General features: G+C 43.4%; 1 protein-coding gene across 2 annotated transcripts; it reads right to left on the reverse strand.

The window, feature by feature from the left end:
- Positions 1 to 3,743: 3,743 nt before the first annotated feature.
- errfi1a (ERBB receptor feedback inhibitor 1a) lies at positions 3,744 to 12,616 on the reverse strand. Of its 2 annotated transcripts, none has more exons than XM_042089230.1 (4): positions 12,426 to 12,616; positions 7,955 to 8,156; positions 7,623 to 7,702; positions 3,744 to 7,095 (listed from the first exon to the last, which is right to left on the reverse strand). In XM_042089230.1, the coding sequence occupies exons 2-4, from the start codon at positions 8,104 to 8,106 to the stop codon at positions 5,918 to 5,920; spliced, it is 1,410 nt and encodes a 469-aa protein (XP_041945164.1). In that variant the 5' UTR covers positions 8,107 to 8,156; positions 12,426 to 12,616; the 3' UTR covers positions 3,744 to 5,917. The 2 variants fall into 2 exon arrangements, with proteins under 2 accessions (XP_041945164.1, XP_041945163.1); XM_042089229.1 differs by lacking the exon at positions 12,426 to 12,616 and adding an exon at positions 12,167 to 12,389.
- Between the last annotated feature and the right edge of the window lie 12,012 nt (positions 12,617 to 24,628).

Here is a 24,628-nt window from a genome sequence, read left to right on the forward strand (position 1 = left end):
ACACACACATGCAGGCAAGCAGGTACACACACACATAAACACACACACACACATCCCATTACCCCACACACCCACTTACAAGCGAACACACATACACACGCACAGACAGATAAAACACACACACAAACACACACACACATGCAAACACACACACATAAACACACACACACACATCCCATTACCCCACACACCCACTTACAAGCGAACACACATACACACGCACAGACAGATAAAACACACACACACACATACACTCCATTACCCCTACACACTCACAAGGGAAAACACACACACAGAGAAGCATACAAAGCACACAAAAGCAAACGCACACATGCACACACTCATTTACATACACAAAAGTTGCAAGAGTGCAAGGCTGAGCGGCGGTCATATTGTAACATATTTTGCAGCTAGTTTTGGCTTGTTTTGAGCATTTTTGAATATGGGGGGGGGGGGGGAATTGTTAAGGGATTTGGGGGTCAGGGGAAATGTCTGTAGACTGTATTTTACTCTCTAATATAGATCTATGGATTGTCTTTGTTTTGCAAATGTGAATTATGTCATGTATTTGCTGGTAACCAATATGGGAAAAAATGCTTGTTCAAAAAACTTAAGGTTACTCACGTAACCCCGGTTCTCTGATAGCATGAGTGAGGTATCTCACTATGGGAGAACCTGGAACATTATTACTATAGCCGAGCCTCACATTTGGCCAGTAGGGGGTGCTAACAGACTATTCTTTTTGCATGTAAGCAAAGCCTTAGCAAAGGGCACTCTCAAGCTGCACTTTCAGTTACCTACTGTACATTCACAGGAAAATAGGTTATTTTAGAAATCAAGGCCTGATTTTCATGGACTTTTTAAGATCATGCCATATTTCACTTTAACTCTTTGGGTCAAAGGAAACCATTCATTTCCAATGTATTTAGGGATGACCAAATTAGCACATTGCCATTCCAGAACGACAGTACTGTTGTCAGAGATGACAAGGCCATAGTGAGTGATAAATGTTTGACAATGCTGCCCTTCCTTTGGACTCATGGTGGAATGGCAATGACTTTCCTGTAGAGGAGAGAGGATGCACGCACACCAGCTGGTTAAGCTACTCAGTATGTGTGTGTGGGGGGGGGGGGGGGGGGGGGGGGGCTGGGTCTTATGCTTTATGGCCTTACCACATGGAAACAACAGTCAGGGCTTTGGGGTAAATCATATGTCTTATGTATGGGTGCTGCATGTTCTGCTCATAAGAGGATCCAAGAATATATGACTATATATATACAATATATGACTATAGCCTACTTGTACCTACAACCATGATGCTTTTTCTCCTTTCATGGAGAATATAAAATAGGTTAAATGCAAAGAATTCAAAATAGGGTGATGCCATTTAGCTACAAACAAAATGGTTTATTCAGTTCATTCAGACATATTCTAATTTAATCTGTAGGTGTGTAAGCATTCTAAGTAATATGTAGGACACTTCAAGCATTTAATCACTATCTCTAAAATACCTTTATCGCTAAAATATCTTATTGGAAATAAGGTTGTTTTTGTTGTTACTCACCTTGGAAATGGTGATTGTCTTGAGTCTCTTTAACCCATTCGCGCTGGATGCTGCATGACGCAACATTGACCCTCCCGCTGGATGCTGCGTAGCGCAACATTGACCCTCCCGCTGGATGCTGCGTAGCGCAGCATGCTTTTTATTTCATGTTTCTAGGTGCTACAGAGGCTTAGATATTACATTTTGGTAGATGTTGACAATTTTTAGTATGTTTTCAGAAAACCCTCAGGAAATAAGGTTATTTAGTCTAGAATGCCATAGGATTCTATAGGCATTTTTAGCAGGCATTTTAGGAGTAAATGGGTTAATGCCTTTCTTTCTCTTTACTTGCAGCTGGGATCAACAGGTTTAAAAACATTATACATTTTATATTTCTCATAGGACCACTGATGCACCGACACTTATTATTCCAAGATCACATACAAAACATTTCCATTGCATGTGTCTCTCTGTATGTGTGTGTGTATCTTTCTCTCTCTCGCTCTGTGTGTGTGTGTGTGTGTGTGTGTGTGTGTGTGTGTGTGTAGCTTGAGTCAGTCACGTCCCTGCCTGCATAAGACCCTTCTCTGTGTCAGATTTGTACACACACATACACACAACCTATCTGTTCAGTCAAGCTTTCCGCCATGATACTTTAAATCTGGGTGTTTATCTCATAATCCACTGTCTGACTGATAAACCTGTCTTTGATCAAGTTCTGCAACAAAACAATGGTAAGGAGCAAAAGGGAGATCAAGTGCAAGATTGTATCCCTAGTAATGACCAGCTAGGCTACCAGTGCTGGTTCCCAGCACCTTTTCAGGTCTGTCGGTAACTCCACATTATCTTCATACTAACCATACATTCAACACCAGAAGCCACTCTCTTTGCTTTCTACATAATCAGCTCTGTTTCAGCAGTACTCCAGGGGTCAGGAAGGAAAGTTGAGGCAGATGTGTATTATGCATCCAAATAGCCACAGGCTCTTTGCTGTCAAGAAAATAAATGCTACCGTAATGGTATATACATGCAAGAAATATGTAAAACTTGCCCATTTATGTGCTCCAGTGGTTCTGGAACCACTGACAGAACAAGATGCTAACATCAAGGGCATGATGTTGACTCTAAGGGAGCACACACACTGAAGAACTACTTATCTTACTGGGTCAGAAGAGGTTTAAATGGACCAACGCATACAGTGTGTGTGGCACATGATGCCTAGAACCCAGTCAGCCCCATCCTGACTTCATTAAATGTAGTATGCTTCACATACCTCCTCCTAGTAGATAAATACTGATTGTCAAGTTATTAGATTACTTTGTGATTCTTCTAAAATAATAATAGTCAGTGGCTTTCTGCATGTGTACAGTTCTGCATTGTGGTAGTCATTCACTCTTCCTCACGCCATCAGAACAGAAAGGCTCTCGTCACAGTTCCCATGGTTACAGGCCCCATTGTCAGGCAGCAGGTCACCTGAGCAGGTTAATGTGTTGGGTTAGGGTGATCCAGATGGCCTGACACAGCACTTCCTCCAAATCAGGGTGATTAAACTTTAAATGCTAATGGAAGTCCAGCAAATAGTCCCCCATTACACCCTAACAATCTCAAGCTGTGCCTTGATTTTGTAGACAAGACTGTCAATTACTCGGAAAACAGTAAGAACAAGCATTTTTTCCATATTTTTAATGTAAGTTGGTGAAAATGGAAATAGGTGAGTTTTAGTTTCAGAGAGTAAAGATTCGGAGTAAAAAAATATGAGCGTAACTAAAAGACAACCTATATAAAAAGCAACTCTATAAAAGTTGTGCATACAGTGCTCATTCCCCAAAAAAACTCAGAGCCAGAGAAAAAGAAAAACCGGTACCAGAAACCTGTCTCCTTTCCAGGGCAGATGAGGCCCTGATTGTAAACAGTTCTGGCCCAGGTTTGGGCCAATTCTCTGCGGAGTCTGTTCCAGAACCAGGGATGGTGAGTGGCGTGGGTGAGGCAGCATACTTTAGTAAACAGGAAACAGAGGTGGTAATGTATACTTGTTGGTTGGTGCAGCATACTCACCTGTCCCCTGGACCCAGGCCAGTAGCAGTGAGGCAGAGCATGGGCGTGGGTGGTGACAGAACAGGCAAAACGGCAATATTTCTGCTTTTTTTACAATATGGGGCATCTCACTCACTCAGAAAGCATGAAACAACAGGAGACCAAATCTGATCATCATGAATGATGCATAAATAAGCATTTTTATTGTTTTCCTCATTTAAAGACTACACTGTAGACAGTACTAAATTCATCATGGATAGTAGAATTATGTTAAATACTTTACACACACACACACACGCATACACATTCTCATTCAGACATACGTGTACACCAACAAACAAACATTAACATACTGTACTCTCAGTGCATTTTTAGTATTACCACAGTAAAGAATGTCTATAATTCTTGAACTTGCCTTCATTTCATTCAGGTAAGACGTGGAAAAAGGCAAAGATTAAATAACACAATGAGTAATGTAAACATTGTTTAACATGAAAATAAAAAACAGCATCAGTAAAGTTTGAGTTTCTCCTCTTTGCAAGGTGGACAACCTTAATAACTTTTTGACCTGCTCTGACCATGTTGCTTTTTTTGTCCAGGGTTTCACCCTTTGATGCACTTGCTACATTTACCACATCATAATGATGTCTTTTTCAACAACATACTGTATAACAATGAAATACATCTTCTTTCACTCGCTGCCAGCAGCTTACGAGTCTAAGCCCACACCCACAGCAGTCATGTCAGACAGGAATGCATGTGCAGAACAGGAAAGACTGTGTGTGTGTGTGTGTGTGTAAGTCTGTGTGACAGTACATGTCTGTATGAGTGTGTGTGTGTGTGTGTGTGTGTGTCAGGTGAGCCCAACACATCTAACTCACACAAAACCACTGTTCAGATCTTAACATTAGACTGTGTTGTTACATTCAGGAAATTAGCCATAGTGAGAGAAATTATGACAATGACAGTCACCTGTTAAAGGATTTACAGAATGCCATCAAGACAAATGCACCCAACTTTTGAATAGTCTGAGCTTAAACCATGAGAACATATTTCTGAACAGCCATTTCATTTTTCAATTTAGCATGACCTACTTGATGTTTTATCTGTAACCATAATTCGTTGACATGCTACAATGTGGATGTGTTGTTGAAAGCAAAAAAGAAAAAGACTATGGGAGGTAGTATGACAGGCAAGATCATTCCCTCATTCACAGCTTGACTGAAAACAGGGGCCTTTTCAAAACAGCTATTACACAAATGCAAGCCACATTCACAAGCTTGAAACAAATCATCTTTTGTGCAACACCAACTAATCTGAATGTACAGAATGCAAGAGTTTGGACACATTACACCTGGTATACAGCAGATTATCTGTACAAGTCTATTAAGAATGTAAATGGGCACAATGAAGCATAATGTATATAGAACATACTATATACTACATTTATATATTTATGCCAACAGATTGGCCTTTCATGCACCAGAAACAAGAAAACACAAAGGTCATACACAAGTCTGACAAGACATTCCCACATGGAGCATGCACATAGATATTTAGTGATACTACTGGCTCAAGTTGTACATTTCACATGGGACACACACACACACACAGTTTTGACAAGTTCTGAAGAAAACAGAAACTAATAACCAACACACAAAGGCAATCTGCTTTTCCTTGCCTGCAGAGAATTGCAGGAATTAGTGTGGGGTTCAAGCTGGAAGATCCTTCATAAATGCATTGAGATCACAGGTCCTTTCCTTTAGACTTCATTCAAATGATTACTGATTGTTGTACTGATCCTTTTTACCCTTGATTCTCAAAGATACAAAGAAATTACTTATTCTCCAAGACAAGAGAAGCAACATTCTTACAGACACACAACATGTGACATAAGTCATTCTAGTTACCAAAGCCAAAACACTGACACTAAGGTGCGAGACCAGCTCGCACCAAACAACTGCACCACAGGATTGGCAAGAAGCACAAACATGAAATAATGATTAATATCAAAAATAATCCATCTGATACATACATAATGGAAGAGACTAATCTCATCCACAGTCCAGAATGCCAGAGATCCAGAACGGCACACATCCATACCACATTTGCTTTCCTATAGAGGGTTTTTCCAGGAAAGAAAAACATCAGCAACAGCAACAAATAGTCCCAGTAACTGCAATTGGTAGGTAACTTACCCTAATGTTATACATACTAGGGTAAAACTAACCATACAACTGCATCAGAGCAGCAGTGAAATGTTTTTAAGGTCCTCAGGCAATACATGGCAAAGCTATGCATTTGCCCACACCGGTCAGTACATCGTGTGTGTCCCTGACGTTACACCAGGTCGATGGGTGTCCTCCGTTTGCTTTGACCGTCCCCGTCTGACCTCGAGGCCGGCTCACCTCCTCGTCCGGCCGGCAGATCGGTCAGAAACTTTTCCAGTTTGTCCAGGTAGGCGGGTCTCTTGGGGAGCAGGAAGTAGTGGGTGTTGCTCGCCTTGTGGCCGTTCTCCATGACGGGCAGGATGCAGGGCGAGCCCTCGCTGTTCTGCCGCTGCAGCCCTCGGCTTACGTACTTGGGGTCAGGCGCAAAGCTCTGCGTGGGCGGCATGATGCCGTTGAAGTACGTGGGCAGGGATTTGGGGCTGGGTGTTCGGGTGCTTGTGCCACCGCCGCTACCTGTGCTGGACAGAGGCTCCCGTGGCGGGACCTTCGGCGGCCGATCCTCGTCGCTGTAGGCCCCTGAGGAGACCTCGGCGGACCAGCGGCGGTAATCAGTGGTCTTGACGGGCCGCGGCGGGATTGGTGCTCGGGGAGGGATCTCTGGTTTATCCAGGTCCGGGCCATTGCGGTGGTGACAGGACAGGCGCAGCGACGTGGGCTTGTTGAAGGATCCGGCAGGCCCCGAGTGAGAGCGGCGCAGCTTGCGGATGGTACGGTCCTGCGGCTGTTGGTGCTGATTCTGATGCTGATGCTGGTGTTGAGTCTGATGCTGCTGCTGTTCAGGTAGATCCTTGTCCTGCCACCTGTGCTGTTGTGGATGCTGATGTTGCTGCTGCTGTTGCTGCACTGTCTGTGGATGAGGTTGCCTCTGCTGGACCGACGGTCCTTCGTGGTACGCATAGTTAATCATCCCGCGGCCCCGGAAACTCCTCCGACTGGGTGCCCCGTAGCGGAAGGGTGATGGCTTGTTGGCACATGGCTCGGGCACCAGGCTGCAGCTGTCGTCCGCGGCGAAGAAGCCCCCCTCGCTGTCCATGGCCTGGTCTGACGAGGACAAGTCCGCTGTGCCGGGCAGAGGGGGTAGGGGCTTGGTGGCACGGCTAGGTGTCTGTGGTGGGCTGACACGGTCGCAGACAGACAGGCGCTGGAAGGAGGGCACCACCTGGTCATCTTCCACGGGGCTGGGCGTGAGGGGCTCGTTGCTGGAAGACAAGGTAAGCTGAGAGGGCCGGAACTTCTTTAGGGGCAGCCTCTGAACTGATGGACTGTTCCGGAGCAGTGGTCGCGATTCTGCGTGAGACAAAACAAAAATTAAGCAAAAGCAGTATTGTACATTATAATATAAACACCACACAACATGTTAGTGTGGTTATGTTTTAATAGCAGAACATGCATTAAAAGGATCCATTAAACAGATTTAAATATAAATCATTTCAACCGAGAATCAAAAAGTCACAGCTAATAAGAGAGAAAAGTCACTTCGCTCAGGGTCAGTGTGCTAAAGACTAACCTCCCACTGTTTTGCAAAACATTCCCTAAGCTAAAATTAGCGCTGCTCGGAAGCCAAGTCTCTGCCTGACAGATCACATAGAACCCTATGAAAACTTCCCTTGAGGATGATCAAGTAGCCGGTGTGTGTGTGTGTGTGTGTGTGTGTGTGTGGGGGGGGGGGGGGGGTAATCGCATAACACCTATATATCCCATCCCACTGTATACCCCCATGCCTACAAGTATAATAATGCAATTTGAAATACAGTACTCCTCATGTAATAGTCAAAATGTAAAGACAGCCAGAATGATAGGCATTGGCTACTCACTTTCTACAGATGAGAGGCAGGGGACCTGCTGCTGTGACTGTAGACTGTAATCCACTTTGGTGTCCGGGCTGAAATACAGGCTGAAAAGGGACAGAAAGATTAAATAGTGTCCAACGTCTTCTCTATCTGCTAACATGGGTTAGACTGAGGCAACAGTAATACAATCATGATCAACAACAAGAAAATGTTGCTCAAGGATTTCACCAAAAAATACATAATTGTACACACTTTAAAACATTTTCAGTGATGCTTCAGTATAGTGTGCAACACATCTCTAAAACCACAGCGACCTGACAAACAAACACACAAACACGAATGTGCATGCTACTCACTTGTTATAGTCATGTGAGGGATTCCAGGAAGGCTTAGTTCCGGCCATGCTGTGACAATGGCTGCCCCGCATGAAGAGCGCTTGCGAGGGTAAACAGACTTCCTGGGCAGTCAAGCCTGCAGTGGACATACTCCAGCTGCAATCGGGTCGCATCAAAGCCAAGAAACGCTTGGGATCGCCAAGCTGGCAGCCACAAAATGTACCTGCAAAGACAGCAGTAGGACAGAGGAGGCATGAAAGGCCTGGCGATGAAACGGCAAATGATTGCTAGTCTCAGTGCACATTAGTGGTCTCGCCTAACCATGCATTTCTCCATGCTTCCAGTCTACTGGAGTTAAATGGCTACGGATATGGAGATACCCACTGGTATCATAGTTACCTTTCTCAGTCAATTAAAGGCTCAAAGGTGCACTAAGCGATGTCACCATCCACTAGCTGCCTGTGCATTTAATACACTGTAAAAAAATGTGGTCTCTGTGGACAGCCCAAAAACGGCAACAAAAACAACTTGGTCCATAAAAACATAAACTGTTCCAGCCAATTACCGACGAGATGCACGTTTAGGAGAATTTCGATTGCACAGGAGGGAGTAGCGAGCTAGCTCTCTGTTTTGTTTGAACGTCAACAGAAGTGACTTAACCCAACATCGCTTAGAGCACCTTTAAGGGAAACCATAAATAGTCTACAGAATCACTTGTTTCAAAACTAGCACCAACAAAGGACAGAGTGGATGTGTGCAGACTGCACACCAAGCAATGTGCCAGGGCTGTAAGATCTTGCACCAAGTAGTGCCTCCATTTCTCTTTCCTTCTTGTTTCATGACAAAACAATGCTGACCAGTTTGAAAGTCAGGTTATTACAGGTTGAATTTGACATATTTAGGTATTGGGGGGGGAAGCATTAGGCAATATTTTGCCCTGCTCCACAGGCTGAGGAATGACAGGCTGACTCGACATAATGACACTTGTGCCCCACAACCCCTGGGGACGAATAGCACTGAGCAAAATCAATAGGCACTGAAGGCTGCCATGGTTATCAAACATGCAAAAAAAGGTGCAGCTATGGAAAGACAATTCAGACACACATTTCTATACAATTGTTCTTAAAGCAAAACACGAAAACAACTAGAGGGGCACCACACACAAACCTCTACCAAGGCAAATATGCCCCATCTCACAATGTTTAAGGAAGTCAAAACAATCCACTAGAAAACTGAATGGGTTCTTCCTTGGCCCAAGCTACTGTACACCCCTTCACTAATTGTCATGTAAATCAGCCTATTCATTCTTTGTTTTTTTGCATAATCCTGCTGACATACAGACAAACAAATGGCAGTGACATAACCTCCTTGGAGTTGGTAGAGAAGGCTTGCTTTGATCTTAACCCCTTGTATGTGCTGTAACAACATGTACAAGTATAGAAAGGACATTGTGTGTATCGATTAAGTGTTAAGTACACTACTCTTAATGCCACTTGAATACCACAACATACTAAAGAGTAAAAGGTCAATACTACTACTTAGAGAAGAATGCTTATTATTAGCCTCTCTCTGACCATTCAGCGATTCTACAATATTTTGACTACCAGAGAAGTTTTCACCCTTAGTACTCACTACCGTTTCACTGACTACTTTTAAACAACTTCTTCTCACGTACTCACATAGCCTACATTTATTAGCAGGTAATCAGCATTATGGCTTTTAGGCTACTCATTTTTTTTGCATATCTGTCATTGCAGAACCTAACAGGTCTCATAGCTAAGAATACTCTATACTGTTTATCTGCACATAAGATTCCGATCCGTGTCTAACTTTTCACTGAAAATTGCTCTGTGATTCTCCGTTTCTCTGAGCAGCATCTGCATAAGTTTTGGAAATTCAATCCCAATGCAATAACAATGTAAAATACATAGGAGGGACATTAGATAACTTCTCGTGGCTTAGCAAGAAGGGCCACTTTGGTAATAGGAGACCTGAATGATGAGTGCAAGCACCTCCATCACACACACGCGCACACACACACACACACCCACACACCACCCCCGCTGTGGTCCTCAGTCAACCAGAACGATCCCATCATGACACACACTTGGCCGCCTCTTTCATACAAGCCTCCGATATGAAAGATGCAGTCAGAGTCTGCGAATGCGGTGTTTCATTTTCATGTAGGCTAAGGTACTTTGTGTTGACTGAATTTGCAAAGAAAAAAAAGCTATTTGGGAATAAACTTTTGACCATTGGCATGAACGTTTTCAATCTGTTTGTGGGCACATTATCTCGAAAGGCTGGGGTAATGTTCTTACTTGCTGTGGGATAAGATTAACACCACAAAATGCATTATTACTGCCTGAGAGAATTACTCTATCCTGAACTAAACATGAGAAATAAAGCAGACTTTGTTTTGTTGTTCAAGCAACACAGTAAATGTGAACTGAGTTCACAGGCTGTCTTAGATTACAATAATATTTTGTTCTGAATTAAACAAATTTAAAGAACTTCAAACAGTGTATCAAATGATCATGTCTGAGACACATTTTCTATCATGTCAACTTACACACTACTGGTGTTTCCCAGCTTGCCTGATAGTAGTTCTGGCGGAAACTATAGACCCTTTCAACAATAAAAACAAAAACAATACTTGAACGTTCTATTTGGGCCCCAATCTACTTCCTCTGCATTAAGATAACATATGGAATGTTAAAACGGAAGTCTTGTGGGGCCAACTATGATGCTGATAATGGAACTCTCTTGAAAGGGTCCATAAACAAATACTAGTCTACAGTATTGATCATCTTACACATCTTCAGTCATTTCATTTAAAATGCACTGCTCTGACAACGTATTAACTGTAGGCTAATGTTGACAGGTAAGCAAATTAGCATGTCAGCTACCTTAGTGGGCTATTTAATATCTGCAACTTCACTGGACAATCAGTCGAAGCTAAACATACTGTGAGGAGTATCTCAATCAGCAGCCTAAGAAACCTAGCCTACAGATGGGCATTCAAACACTCTGTCTGCCCAGTCCTGTATCGCACGTCATGGACACACGGACACATGCAGTTTAAACACAAAAGTGTGAAATCAATCATTGTAATCGTAGAACCACGGAGAACTGACAAATTTGTTAAACACAGTATGTCCACTTGGGTGTTCCCCCGCGCTCTCAGCCTTTGAGAAAGAATTACGCACAGAAACCCTAAAAAAGGTGACAGAGTGGAAAGGACAGAGGCAACCAACCCGTGTGTAGTTCTAACTTTCTATGATCTCGCTTCCCATGAGCTGCTTCTGTCCTAGCACTCCAAACTCGGGACAGTCTGGCAGAGCTGGGGGCAGGGGGAGAGGGCAGCGGAAGGTTGCAAGGGGGGGTGCAACGTGATCTGCGATAATGAACCCCACGGGACTGGCGCTTCCTCTTGCAACAGGTGCAAAAAGGAACTGTATTGGCGACGGTCTAGCGCTTTCTCCGTGCGTTCGAGGAGACCCCACAGAACCACGCAAATTTCAATTGCATGATGTCCACACGTACAGATGAGCCATATTTGAGTTGCTTTAGCCTTGAGCCATGTGGATCAAAAGGCTTCTTAGTTGAAATCTGGGGACAGTGTCGGTCACATTTCCACTGATGTAAAAAAGCAATCTCACATGCATTGCCACTGTTCAATCTAATCTGTAGTCTTCGCTATGCCTTGAACAGAGTTTGTGTATCAGGGTACTGAAGACATTGGCAATGGTATCTGAAAATGAATCCACATTATCTGCAACGCATAAGTTTTACCACACGGCGTTCACACCCCGGTCTTGACACATCCAAAGCGGTTTCCGAGCAACCATACCCGCTCTACCTGTGCGGCAAGCACACGCACACACACACACACACACACACACACACACCCATAATCAGGTGTTTCTGCAAAGTGGCTATGAGTCATTTTAAGGAAACACATGTAGTTTTACAACCTATTAGATTATTAGTCTGATGAAACATGTACACCTAATGTCTTCCGATGATGTAGATTGCTTCATCAGAGTTTCATTAGGGTATTCTGCGACTACTTTCTGACAGCAGGCATAGTCTACATAATCTAACTGACAGTCCTTGAGTAGTAATCAGGGCAACTTTTTACGGCTAAAATATATATTGGTAATTGCACAACAACACAAAAACAAGAACATCAAATAATATTTCCAACCTCAGATGCAGGACAAAACTCACGTCTGCTTTTTATTCGCCTCCTTGCGAAAAGGACTGTACATATATTTCGATGTAGTACAGTCCCATCTCTTATCAGATGTCCAAACCCGTCGCAGACCCTGATAACATCGTACTCGCTGCTGTCGTCATCAATACACACAGAGCCCACACACTGCTCACTCACTCGCACGCACGCACCAATTCGCGGGCGCTCGAGCGCACCAACATACAAAAGACTTAAATTCAACAGTAACATTACAAATAACCGATTGATGCTCACCTTACAAATATTGCAGTTTTCAACAGGCGCACACTATTCCCAAGTTATGTGCAGACGCGCATGTCGTGGATTCGCCTTTAACTGGTGAAATACTGTATCTAGAATCTTTAGTTCAGTCTCTGAATACAACACTGAGATAAGCTAATGCATTCATTACTAAGCAGCGCTACTTAGAGAGGCTCGTTAACAACGCTGTCTCTGTGTGCAATGTTCTTTTTAAGCCTCTGACTCCGCCCAAAACTCTTCTTAAAGACACCGTACGCTTTTTTCAAAGAGGTCCTCTGTCTTATGAGTTTGAATCATCCGGTGCAATGCATTGTGTTTTCCCAAATATGTTGTTACTAGCACATTTATTTACAAATCGTATTTTTATCTTAACGTCTTCTACCACTGCCATTGCTTTTTGAAACTCATCTCTATCGCATTTTAGGTTTCCACATGCGCAACAATAGTCACTAGAACATCCAAGAATATCCAATATGTTTACAAAATCAGTTGTTTTTATTTGCATACCAAATGAAGATTTCATTGAGGCAGTAAACACCCAACATAGATAGATAGATAGATAGATAGATAGACAGATAGATACTTTTATTCATCCTCGCAGGGGAAATTCAGATGTCCAGCAGCAGTGTATTGTCTACCAACAAGCATTCTTACTGCCATACACTCATAAAAACCATAACATCACTATGAGCATCACTGCCAAGTCAGGACTGTGTTTACAGACCCTGTGTGTGGGTGAACCTGCATGTCTAAACAGAGAGAAGGGCTCTGGAGGGTCCGTTGATGTGTCCATGTGAAGGAGGTAGACATGTTTTTTGACGTGGCTCCAGGGTAGATAAAGAAGGTCTGGACAGTTAACACTGAGTCCAATTATTGCCCCTGGTATATTTCCCTGGTTGGCTCAATAGATTCTATATTATCGCCCGTGTCTTTATCAGATCTGTGTGTGTGCAATGTAGCTGTTTACCTGAGCTCACTCCTTGGTTGATGTGACCCCCGCCCCCACCACACGCGCACACACACACGCACAGAGAAAGAGAGAGACAACATATCAGGCACACTGCAGTATGTGCTCTTTTGTGCGTGCCATGCGTTGCCTCCAGAAGCACAGGGCAGTGAAAACATTGGCAAGACGTCAGAAGAAATCATCCATTGTGTCTGAGTCTGAAAAGTGAGGTAGAGTTGTTTGGTTGTTTGATCAAGGGATTTATGTATACATTTGTCTCAATGTTCAAAAACATTTGAGTGGTTAGTGAAGTTTTTCAAGTAGTAATATATAGGTGAGGCAGATGTTCATGATGTGTAAAGATGTGGAGAGTGTGCTAGAAAGAAACTTCTGTGTGAGAACTTAGTGTCTCTACTACAAACAACAACTGTTGTATTTAGCAGACTGCTGACTACCCTCTTTACAAAGGGTGTTCTTGCACTTCATTTTCAAGCAGGTTGTTTTGAAGATTAATCTTTTTTCTGTCTTGCACAAAGATAGAGACACAATGCCAGCAAGAAAACACTGGCTTGCTGAACAAACAGAGGTTGAATCAGGAAGCACGGCGAGAACAAAATGTACTTGTGTTACAGTTACAGTTAGCAAATCCTCCATTGCTGGCCTTGGCCCCCGAACCTAACAGGCTTATCATTAGATATCTGGCCATGGAGGGTCCAGGCTCGCACTAATCCCCTTCCATAATTTCAAGCGCATTTCTCACATTCCACCGGGCCAGTTGTTGCCAGCCCTGGAATGGTGGGCTCTGTGGGAACGTACATACCAGATGGTGGGTGAAATGTGTGTGTGTGTGTGTGTGTGTATGTGTGTGTGTGTGTGTGTGTGTGTATGCATGCACTTGAATATGCATTTGCAGAGCTCTGCTGTTCTTGTTCTGACAGATATTACACTAAATAAAAATAAATTGCTGACATGAATACTCGCCATATGGGTGACTTGTTTAGGACTGCAGAGTTTATGAAAATCCAGTGCATAGCTGACCTGGTCGACATTAGTAACGGTAGTGTGGAAACGTGTGTCTAATCACACCTTAACGCTTACTAAATGGCCTGGTGCATTTACAACATGCTGGAGCAGAGAGCGTAGATGGTCGGTCCGAGCAGAGATTGCCAAGCACCGATAGTAAACCCGGCCATGAACTTTCCTCCGCTGCACACGCTCCTTCCCTCCGTCCCTCCTCCCCCCTTCTTTTCCTTGTCTCCCGCCTACAGCCCGCACCGCACAGCTGACGTGATGTCACCACAAGCAGGAAGTGCCTTATAAAGGCAGGCAGACGCCAGGCACTCTGAATGGGAGGGCCAGTCCAGGGCAGGCAGCCCGGTCTGGGACAACACCTGCCCGAAATAGTGAAGCGACCGCAGCACGCAGTGCTGACAAAGAGACTGTCTGACATTCCTTCCCTGGAACAGATCAATCGAGGGAGTGAGTGACACAGAGTAGTGAAGAAAGGGTGGCGTGGAGACATCTGATTCTAATAGTTGTTCTTCTTTGTCATAGATATGTCATTTACTCTCTTTCTCAACTGGCATGCAAACACTCTGTACACATACACACACCACACCCCCCCACACACACAAACACAGTCCATATTCTCCTGAGACCCAAACCATATCTTGTGTCCTCTGGAGTGGACATAGGTTGTAGATGCATACCCTTTTGAGCTATTCTATCAATTCCTGTGTCTTTTAAAGAGGACAAAAGAGGACATCCTTTAATGAAAATCATATTATTAATTTTGAAATAAGTTAAATTATTATTATTTTGAAATAATAGTGCCCTTATGAACATCCATTATAATGGACACCAGGACCAAAATCCTAGGATATTTTATGGAAATTAAAGAGAGAATTCTGTATAGGATGGATGGGGGGCGGGGGGGGCAGATTTGGAGCTCTCAGGTGATGAGTGAGTGAAACAGAGATGAGGACCATAAACCTGTGCCTCAAGAAGATGGGGAAGAAGCATAGGACTAAAAAAAGAATTATCGCAGAGGAAAGAAAAACATGAAAATGAAACAAACAATCCAGAAAAAATAAATAAAACTGTCCAAAAAGACAAATAAAATAATCTAAAAGAATAAATAGCCTTTTCTCCAAGATTTGGTAAAGATTACCCTTAATTTAATACCACTACAAGCATGATTTGTTCATTTGTGTCTATTTTTGTGGTTACCTTTTCATACTAAAACTGTCCTTTTGTCCACTACAAATTAAAAATAAATTTAAAAAAAAATGAAATTGTAAGATGTTTTTTTAATCCAAAATAGAGAGGAAATCACAACAAAAAAGAAATTGGAGGACACCTTTTTTCTTGGTTCTAAGGAGGATAATACTGACAGGTGTACATTTCCAGCAGGTGTAAATTTCCAGCTCCTCGTAATTCCTGGTGTGCTGGGGAACCCACACCTCTCTTTTTCACTGGGAAGTGAAGGGATTTCCCCCTTCCTTCTTAACAAGATCATGTAACTTCACGACAGTTTTTCATCATCATGGGTGTGGCCCTATGAAATGAAAGAAGAAATGTTACCTAGAATTAAGCCATGATTCATCTGCCACGGAGAGGTCATTGGTTTGATTACCTCGGTCTGTTGATGTCATCTCAACAACTGCAGGCATTTTTCAAAGCCATTGGATCAAAGTTCATGCGTTTGAGATAAGACCAAAGCTACAAGTTGAAAAGGTGTTTCCCTCAGTGTGGATGGACAAAGACGAAGGAAGGTGCTCCTCATTGGCACACACAGGTTCACAAATCAGGTCATGGACGCGCCTCTGACGTCCTGCTTCTCACCTCGTCCACTGTGGAGCTGTCCATTACAGGTGACTCAAGAGACTGGACATACAAGTGATTTAGTGAAAAGTGTGAACATCATGGGAACACATCTGACATTAATTGTCTATTCTGAATTCAGAGAGCAACAGAAGTAGGTGTAAAGTTGTGAGGAATGGGCTGTTGATTTAGGTTAAGGTATGAAAAGAATCACTCTCTAAGCTAGAAGTATTATTCAGTATTAATAGTTGCATGATTTGTGCAACATCAAATACATGAATGTTATCAACTTCTTCTTTTAATGAAGGCATACAGTGTTTGGACAAATGCGATTCATTAAAAATATTATAATTATGTCAAATTTTGAAACATGTAATGAACATGAAAGTGCAATAGAATATACTTTATCACCATATAGGGTCAACAAATTAAACACAGTAAATAGACCAAGTCTGAGCAGGATGCATCATTAAAATTGTATGTGTTTGGGATGAGTAAGACAGAAATCAAACAAAATTCTCTGGGTGGAAGCATGTAATATTAAAGCAATGACACACTCACATTGACCAAGAGCGGTAACTACCGATGACGAACCAGACCAATGCAGGCCAATCTGGTTCATATTTGTGTGCCTCATCACTGCTGGTCAAATCATTTACAGATGGCACGAGCCATGACTCTCTCAAACAAATCCTCAAATACTAATTTTGTCCTGGAAACATAATATACAGATACAGCAACTACAGATCCAGGCCTTTCGCAACAAATGCAAATATAACCATATTACCACACATCATGCTATTACACAAACCTCTCTGAGTTTACCCACACACTTGAAACGTCATATCCTCAGCCTTTATTGATGAAACTGTTTCTTGGAAACCAGGCGATTTCAAATAAAGCCCTTCAAGCTTGATATAAACACAAAGAAACCGAGCCTGCTACCCGTTTTTGTACAAGCCTGTGTCACTGCCTGAAGCTGGGTAGTAAAGGGGCGGTTCACTCATGCCTGTGTGCAGGGTGCGTTCACTCTTTGAACAAAGTCTTACTCCTGTCGGACAGACTGACTCGAAGTTACTGGTAAGAGCGTCACATGATTCTCACATTATATAAGGATGGAGGAGATAACCTAGATGCGAGATGGAAATTACAGGATGACTACTGGTGCTGTAAAATGAACAGTGGGTAATAAAGAGGTGTGTGTTTGCATGTGAGTAAGTGTGTGTGTGAGTGTGTACGTTTGTGGCGTGTGTGTGTGAGTGTGTTTGTGAGTGTGTTGTGTGTGTGTGTGTGTGTTTCTGTCAGTATGCTCAAAGCTGAAAGTCAGAATTACTTCAGACTATGATTTGAGGTTCATATCATTAAACAACACATTCGTCTACCCACATCTAACAAAGTCAGCCCACTAACAGTAATTAACCCCTCATCCCAGAACAGCAGGGGAGCAGGCAAGCACCTCCAGGTTTTCTTTTTACGTGTGCCTCCGTGTCTGCCAGATGTACTGTACACTCAGCTCCTCATCTGCCCTCAGTCTGCCTGAGACGCCCTATAAAACCTGACCGCTGTGGTCTAATCAGGAATGTCTCCCGGGATCCTCTCTCTCCCTGTCTCTCAAGCACATGGACCAGGGCCAAGTCCAGCTTCAACGTAGTAGAGTATTAAGACAAAATTCTGTGTGCCAAAAAGGACCTATAAAACACAGATGGCGGTGTATGGTGTAGACAAGGAGACCCTTGTTCCAAAGACTAACAGGTGTGTGTGCTGCTGAGAGGAGGAATTCAAAATATGAACTTCGAACTTTTACACAATTATGGTGTACAAGTCATATCAAGAATTATACTTTCCATTTCTTATCCATTGTGTCCCGAACGGATATTTGTTTACACAAATATCTTTATATATGCACGGTTGAGGTTGTAAAACGGCCCCGAAGCGCAGCGTCGTAAGTGCATTAATTTCGGAATTGAGCGCCATGGAGTCCATTATCCCATATATTCCACTGTTGCCACTTGCGTTGTGTTCATTTCCTGTTACAATTTAAAAAATGTAATCACTAAAACTGTGTTGTTTGTAGAACTACTTCTACACATATCAACTAATTTCTGTTAGGCCAGTCGTTAGTTCTAAATGGATGGTTGCTACGGCCAAAGACCAGTCGTTAGTTCCATCTCTCCCATTGTCAAGTGAGCATATCCCAGGATTCTGATGAACCTTATCTTTGAAACATTACTATTTTACTTAGCCTACTGCCATCCAACTAGCTAGAAGCCACCTCCGTCATATGCTAAATTGCTATGTTCTGAACGTCTGTATTTTACAGCTTGGATGCAACGTAACAGTTCATTTAAACTTTACAACGAGTTCTGCGAATTAATATACAAGTGTGATACGGCCAAAAAAATCTATCTACTTCATAGGTGTTCAAATAACATATGTTAATGCACATTCTAAGGAATGCAGAACAATGGGAAATTCAACCAAGCAGTGGAATAAATACATATAATATATAATAAATATATATATATCATATTCATCCTTAGGTCTTTAAAAGTATATATTTTTGACTGTTGCTGTTATAGGCCTACCCTCTCTAATTATTGTAAACCCAGAAGCATTTTTGTTTCCCACTCAATGCAGCATGTGGTTGACCTTTAACCTTTCAGTGCCAGTTGTGCTATAGCTTATTCGCTTGTTAGTTAGCTGGTTAGTTTGTTCTTTGTTTGCTGCCTCTCTAATTTACCTCTAACCTTTAAGCCTCCTGGCAATGAAATAGTTAATGTCCAGCTCTGGCACTCAGCCTATGAGTTAACCAGGTTTGTCCTTATTTCCTATGGCCTGTCCTTGGAGGACAAGGTCAAGTCATCATTAACGTAGCGATCTTTAAGAGAGGTGATAGCTGGGGGAGTAGCTATGCTTGTGGCTTCCTGGACCAGCCTCCTCTGGGGACCAAAGGCTAAGCCTCGGAACAACTCATCACCCCAGAACTCCCCTGCACCCCATTACACTCTCTTAATAAGGATTTCAGATGTCCTGGGTCAAAGGGACGACACCAGAGGTTTTTGTAAAATAGCGCTAAGGTAAACTTTGTCTTAATGTGAGTCTGAAAACCTATCCCCATGCTGTCAAACCATATAGACTAAGAGTTTCCAGTGAATGCAATATCATATCTACCTCTTCTCATCTCTGTGGTTTTTGGGTTGTCGATATATATTCTACACTTATTTATTTCTCCACAATGTCCTTTTTTGGTGGGGTGATGTTTGAATGAACAGAGTAACAATGCCCAAAATGAAACAATACCATAACAGTAGTATTCCAGTTGCTCTATACTAAGATACCACTATAAAAGTATACAGATGGAAAGAAAAGCACACAGTGCTAAAAAGCACTAGGACTTAATACAGGTTGCACATGTGTAAGGGGCAGGAGTAAAGCTGATGTTGGCAGAATTTGTTAAGTATCAAAAGATGGCTGAAGAAAAGTTGAGAATGTTCTTGTGCTCCATTTGACCTCTGTGGCACCAAAGTTCCCACCCTTTTCCTTTATTACTTCTTTATTACGGCACATGGAAATTACATTAATTCTTGACAACAACACTAAACTGGCACAGCAGGCAGAGAAGTGCTTAATGTGTCCGACAGAAAGGCCGGGAGCATGGTGTGGTGACCCAAACTCACTTTTTCCATCTCCTAAAAATGGCAGATCATGCGGCCGCATTAAACGAGGGGCTAAAAGTGCCTGTGTCCGTGCTTGTGTCTCCTGTGTCCGTGCTTGTGTCTGACCAAGTGGGTGTGAACGCATTGGTCTTGACCTGAACGTTATCAAGGGGACAGGTCACACACAGAGCTGCAGCTGAATGAACTGCAAAAAACAAGAGCTCACAATAGGCTTTGTGTTTCAGTGCTGTGAAAAAAAGCTGTCCCACCCGGGTCACGTGGTTCTCGGCTACATGGGTTAGGCTTCATATTTTAAGACAACACAGATTCAGTGGAACTGTCTGAGTCTGAGTTCCTGTAAGACAATTTTTCACAAACCTTTCAAGGGCATAGTGTTTGATCATTAGGATGCCTGTAGTGAGTTTCCTTCTTCAAACGCACCTTAGTTTGCTTCCTCCTTCAAATGCAGCTTAATTATATTGTGTATGTGTTTTATTTCCCAAAGAAACACAAATGTTGCTATAACAGCTGCAATGAAGCTTTGAAGACTTTTAGAATGGGGGCTTACCAAAACATACATGAAATGAAAGGTTTTACTTTGGTATGTTGTGCAAGGTGCAAGATGCTGAGGTGGCTTGAGACTCTAAATCACACAGAGACAGTTTATTTTAACTTCCTTTCTAGCCTCCCACTTACCTGGGAGACTTTAACAACCCAAAGGGTTTGGAGTCTCCAGCAGGATGTAAATCAACGATGGGACGCACCCTGGCTCTAAGACCATGCCCTGGATATTTAAAGGTATATGTGTGGGAGGACTGAAGTGCTTACTTGGTAAAGTGCACCCAAACCAACAGGAGACACGATAAACAATTAGATGCAACACACAGATGCATGCACGCACGCACGTGCACACACACACACACACACACACACACACACACACACACACACACACACACACACACACACACACACACACACACACACACAAATAAGCTACACAAATATGCATCAGTGCAGAAAATACCCAAACCAACAGGAGACACAATAAACAATTAGATGCAACACACCCACACACACCTACACACGTACCATGATTACCCACATTTAGTTACTATCTCTTCTGTTTCTTCAGGTTGAACCGCACATGAATCTTGCATGTAATACATGTAGAAATGGAATACCTACTGTACATACTTATTGGTATACGTTTGCTACAGTTTATTGATCCCTTGGAAAGACATATGTAAGATCTTTCAAATAAAAAGTACATAAACTTTTACAGAGGTCCTCTCTCTGACTTACTTGAAAGACAAAACCCAAGGTTACACCGAACTGAGAGTATAATAGCATTCTCAGTAGACACTGGCCTGCCCTTCACATTGTTAAAAGTGAAGTTGTGCATGACCATCTTTCAAAAGTGTCTCCTTCTTGCCTGTTGCTCCTGAGTCTGTGTTTCAGATGTCCACATAGGTCATTTCACCAAATGGCATTAGCCGATGGTTTTGCAGCAGTGCTTTGCATGCATCAGTGCACTGACCTCAGCTTGACAAACCAACTATGCAAACCTGACAGAACATCTTCTGGGAGTCTTAAAAGCCAAGCTCAGGAGCAGACTGTCTATGCCCAATAGACTGCAGGCTTCTTAATGACTAAACCACCCCTCGGCTTACCTCTGAGGTCTAGCCAAAGTGGGTCTTCTTCTCTTTTCAAAGAGACTTTTGCCTCTACTCCATGGCGCTCTCTGACAAGACTTTTCTCTCTGATGTTAGTTGTTTCTCTGTGTCTTCTCTTCACCAGCAGTGTTTTAGATGGTATTTTTCTTCTCTGCTCTTTCTTGTGAGATCAAACACTGCAGACTACAGTTTAATATAGCCAGGAGCGGTTCTTTGTCTTAAATAGCTGCTCACTTCTGAATCCTGCATGCTAATTATCTCCTCTGTCTAATTATGTAAAAAAGCCTGTGTCTCAAAAAGGGGTTTCTTCTTGTCTTGTCTTGTGAAAGGACACATCTTTCAATAGGACTTTATTTGTGTATGTGTGTGAAAGAGAGAGAGACAGAGGAGAGAGGAAGAGAGAGAGAGAGAGAGAGAGAGAGAATGGTACACATTTTGTTGGAGGTTATGCTGTCACATGCCCTTATGAGATGACTGAAGGGATCCATGTGCCATTGTTAGTCTAAAGTTCACACACGCAAGCACTCACACGACCCACACCCTCGTCAATTTCAGCAACAGGACAGGAGCGGGACCTGGGTCAGCATGTGTCAGTGTGGGTCACTCTGGTACAAGCACCTTCTCTTACAAGCACTCATTCCTGTGAGCTTCCCACAGCGAACCCTCACCCATCTGTTCAACGCCACAAGGTGCTAGGTCACCATTAACCCCCAGGCTCCAAGAACCACTCTGTATTTTTAGAATTAAAGTAAAAGTAAAAATAGTATGATTTTTTTTTTAAAAAAGACACTTTCACTACACCCAAAGACTAAAAATTACCCGGGAGTCACGATAATTGCTAAGCCATAGTTGACACAGGAATTAAATAATAAAAAGCAGGGAAGACAATGAAGACAAACCAGGGCCTTTCTGTTTATCCTGCGGTTGCAGACATGTGGGAGGAGAGGTTCGCTTTCAGAGAAATGGAAAAAAAACTAAATGACACTTCTCAGTAAATAGTACACACAAGCCGGCGCCATAATTAATGAAGCTGCTGCCACCCACCAGTACAGGCCCCTAAAAGGCGCTACTCAGTGTGTGTGCGTGTAAACTGGATGAACTCATTCTGCCAGATAGAAGTGCCCTCGTTACCTCACCCGATTCTTGCTATCACTCGCAGGCAGAAGGCGGACTGGGGAAATGAGAGGATGTGGAAAGCCTTGTTTACCTTTAGTGTGCTCGAGAGATAGAGAGAGACTTTCCCACGGATGGGCAAAGCCAGCCTAAGTCTTCTTCACAATGCTAAGGAGAGAGGGAGAGGGTAAGAGAATGAGGAAAACAAGACAGATAGAGGAAGAGAGAGAGCGAAAGAGAGAGCGATAAAGAGAGAGAGAGAGAGAGAGAGAGAGAGAGAAGGACTGGGTGTTCCAGATGTGCTTTGTATCTTATCCCATTGTTTCCTCTGACGAGCAAACAGCCATGATAACACGGCTGGGAAAAGATTACAAATGGATCATTACATGTAAATGCTCAAGACGGAAAACAAAATCCCTCACAAGGAAGATGGGTGGTATGGGAAGAAATCCCATGACGGCACACAAACCCACACGCATCTACAGACTTCTAGATATTAATGTCACAGTGTGATTCTCAAATTTCTCCTTTAATTCGTACTATAGCCAGGTCGACAATTCCCTCTTGTACAACATCTCTCACTGAAACCCAGCGCTTTAACCTTCATCACTCCCCTGACGGTGACAAACTGCTATCGTTTGGCCATCTGTGAAGAGTTAAACAGGTCCAGGAAACACTCAGGCCTGACCCAGGAAGCAACATGTGTCTGCAGAGGAGCTCCTATATGGAACTTCTGGGGGTTCCGCCAGCGGAACCGAGTGGAATACGCTACGCATTCCCACTTGTCGCTGAAGGGTGGCAGGAAGGCCAGAGTTGCACTAATCCCTGTTCACACATCGGGCTGTTGTACCCACGGATGCATACCAGCTTCAGGCCTGATAAGATTGGCGATAGGTGGGAGTGTTAGGGGGGGTGAGGAGTGGGAGGGTGGTTGGCAATCGAACTCAGCCCAAGCATAGAGCAATGCCACTGTGTTTCCGACTGTGTCCTTACAAGGCTATCGCCCACTCTTGTGCCTATCGGGGCAGGAAGCACCCGGCCGGGGAGAGGCACAACAGCTTGGTGGCCTCCCGGCGGCTTATCCCATTCCCTGGATTACATGGACACTCTGGGAACTACGGGAAAGAGGGAGAGACAAAGTTGTCTCCAGCCACTGGTTATTGTTAAGTGTGGTTGGACGTGTGTGAGAAATCAAGTGGGAGAGAGCTGGAGAGAGAGAGAGAGATAGAGAGAGAAAGAGGGAGGGATAGTGCAAGAAAGAGAGAAAAGGGAGAGGCAGGGGGGGAACTGGAGTGGAGTGATTTTGAGTGTATGTGTATGCATGTGTGTGTGTTAGTGTGTGTGTGTTAGTGTGTGTGTGTGTGTGTGTGTGTGTGTGTGTGTGTGTGTGTGTGTGTGTGTGTGTGTGTGTGTGTGAGAGAGAGAGGGGGGGGGGGCAGGAGACAGAGTAAAACTAATCCTTTGACCAATCTCAGGACTGGGTGGGCCTGTGAACATGTAGCTGGGCATGAGAACAGAACAGCCCATCGTGCGTAGGCACTGCTGTTGCCACCCCATCAGAGAAGGAGCAGACACACCATGGGACTGGGACTCTCTCTGCCAGTGTTTTCCCAACCACAGCAAGGGGACCCGTTGCCCTGGTGACAGACCAACACTGAATAGTGGGCAGGCACTGGAGTTTGTGGTGGCATAGGCATCCCTGTAATAGATTGTAACTAAATTTCGGTTTTAATGGCAACACACACACACACACACACACACACACACACACACACACACTATCTCTCTCTCTCTCTCTCTCTCTCTCTCTCTCTCTCTCTCTCTCTCACACACACACACACAGACAGACACACACACACACACACACACACACACACACACACACACACACAGACACACACACACACACACACACACACACACACACACACAACATTTGTTTAGTAAAACATTTTGTCAGTCATCTGACCAACGTTCTAAATC

The sequence above is a fragment of the Alosa sapidissima genome, chromosome 4, assembly GCF_018492685.1.
Source record: "Alosa sapidissima isolate fAloSap1 chromosome 4, fAloSap1.pri, whole genome shotgun sequence".
Lineage (NCBI taxonomy): Eukaryota > Metazoa > Chordata > Actinopteri > Clupeiformes > Clupeidae > Alosa > Alosa sapidissima.

Coding starts and splice junctions, on each gene's coding strand:
- errfi1a (XM_042089230.1), bottom strand. CDS start 8,106: ATGCGACCCGATTGCAGCTGGAGTATGTCCACTGCAGGCTTGACTGCC. Junction 7,703..7,954: donor CCCTCACATGACTATAACAA/GTGAGTAGCATG, acceptor GTCCCTTTTCAG/CCTGTATTTCAGCCCGGACA. Junction 7,096..7,622: donor CTGCCTCTCATCTGTAGAAA/GTGAGTAGCCAA, acceptor TGTCTCACGCAG/AATCGCGACCACTGCTCCGG.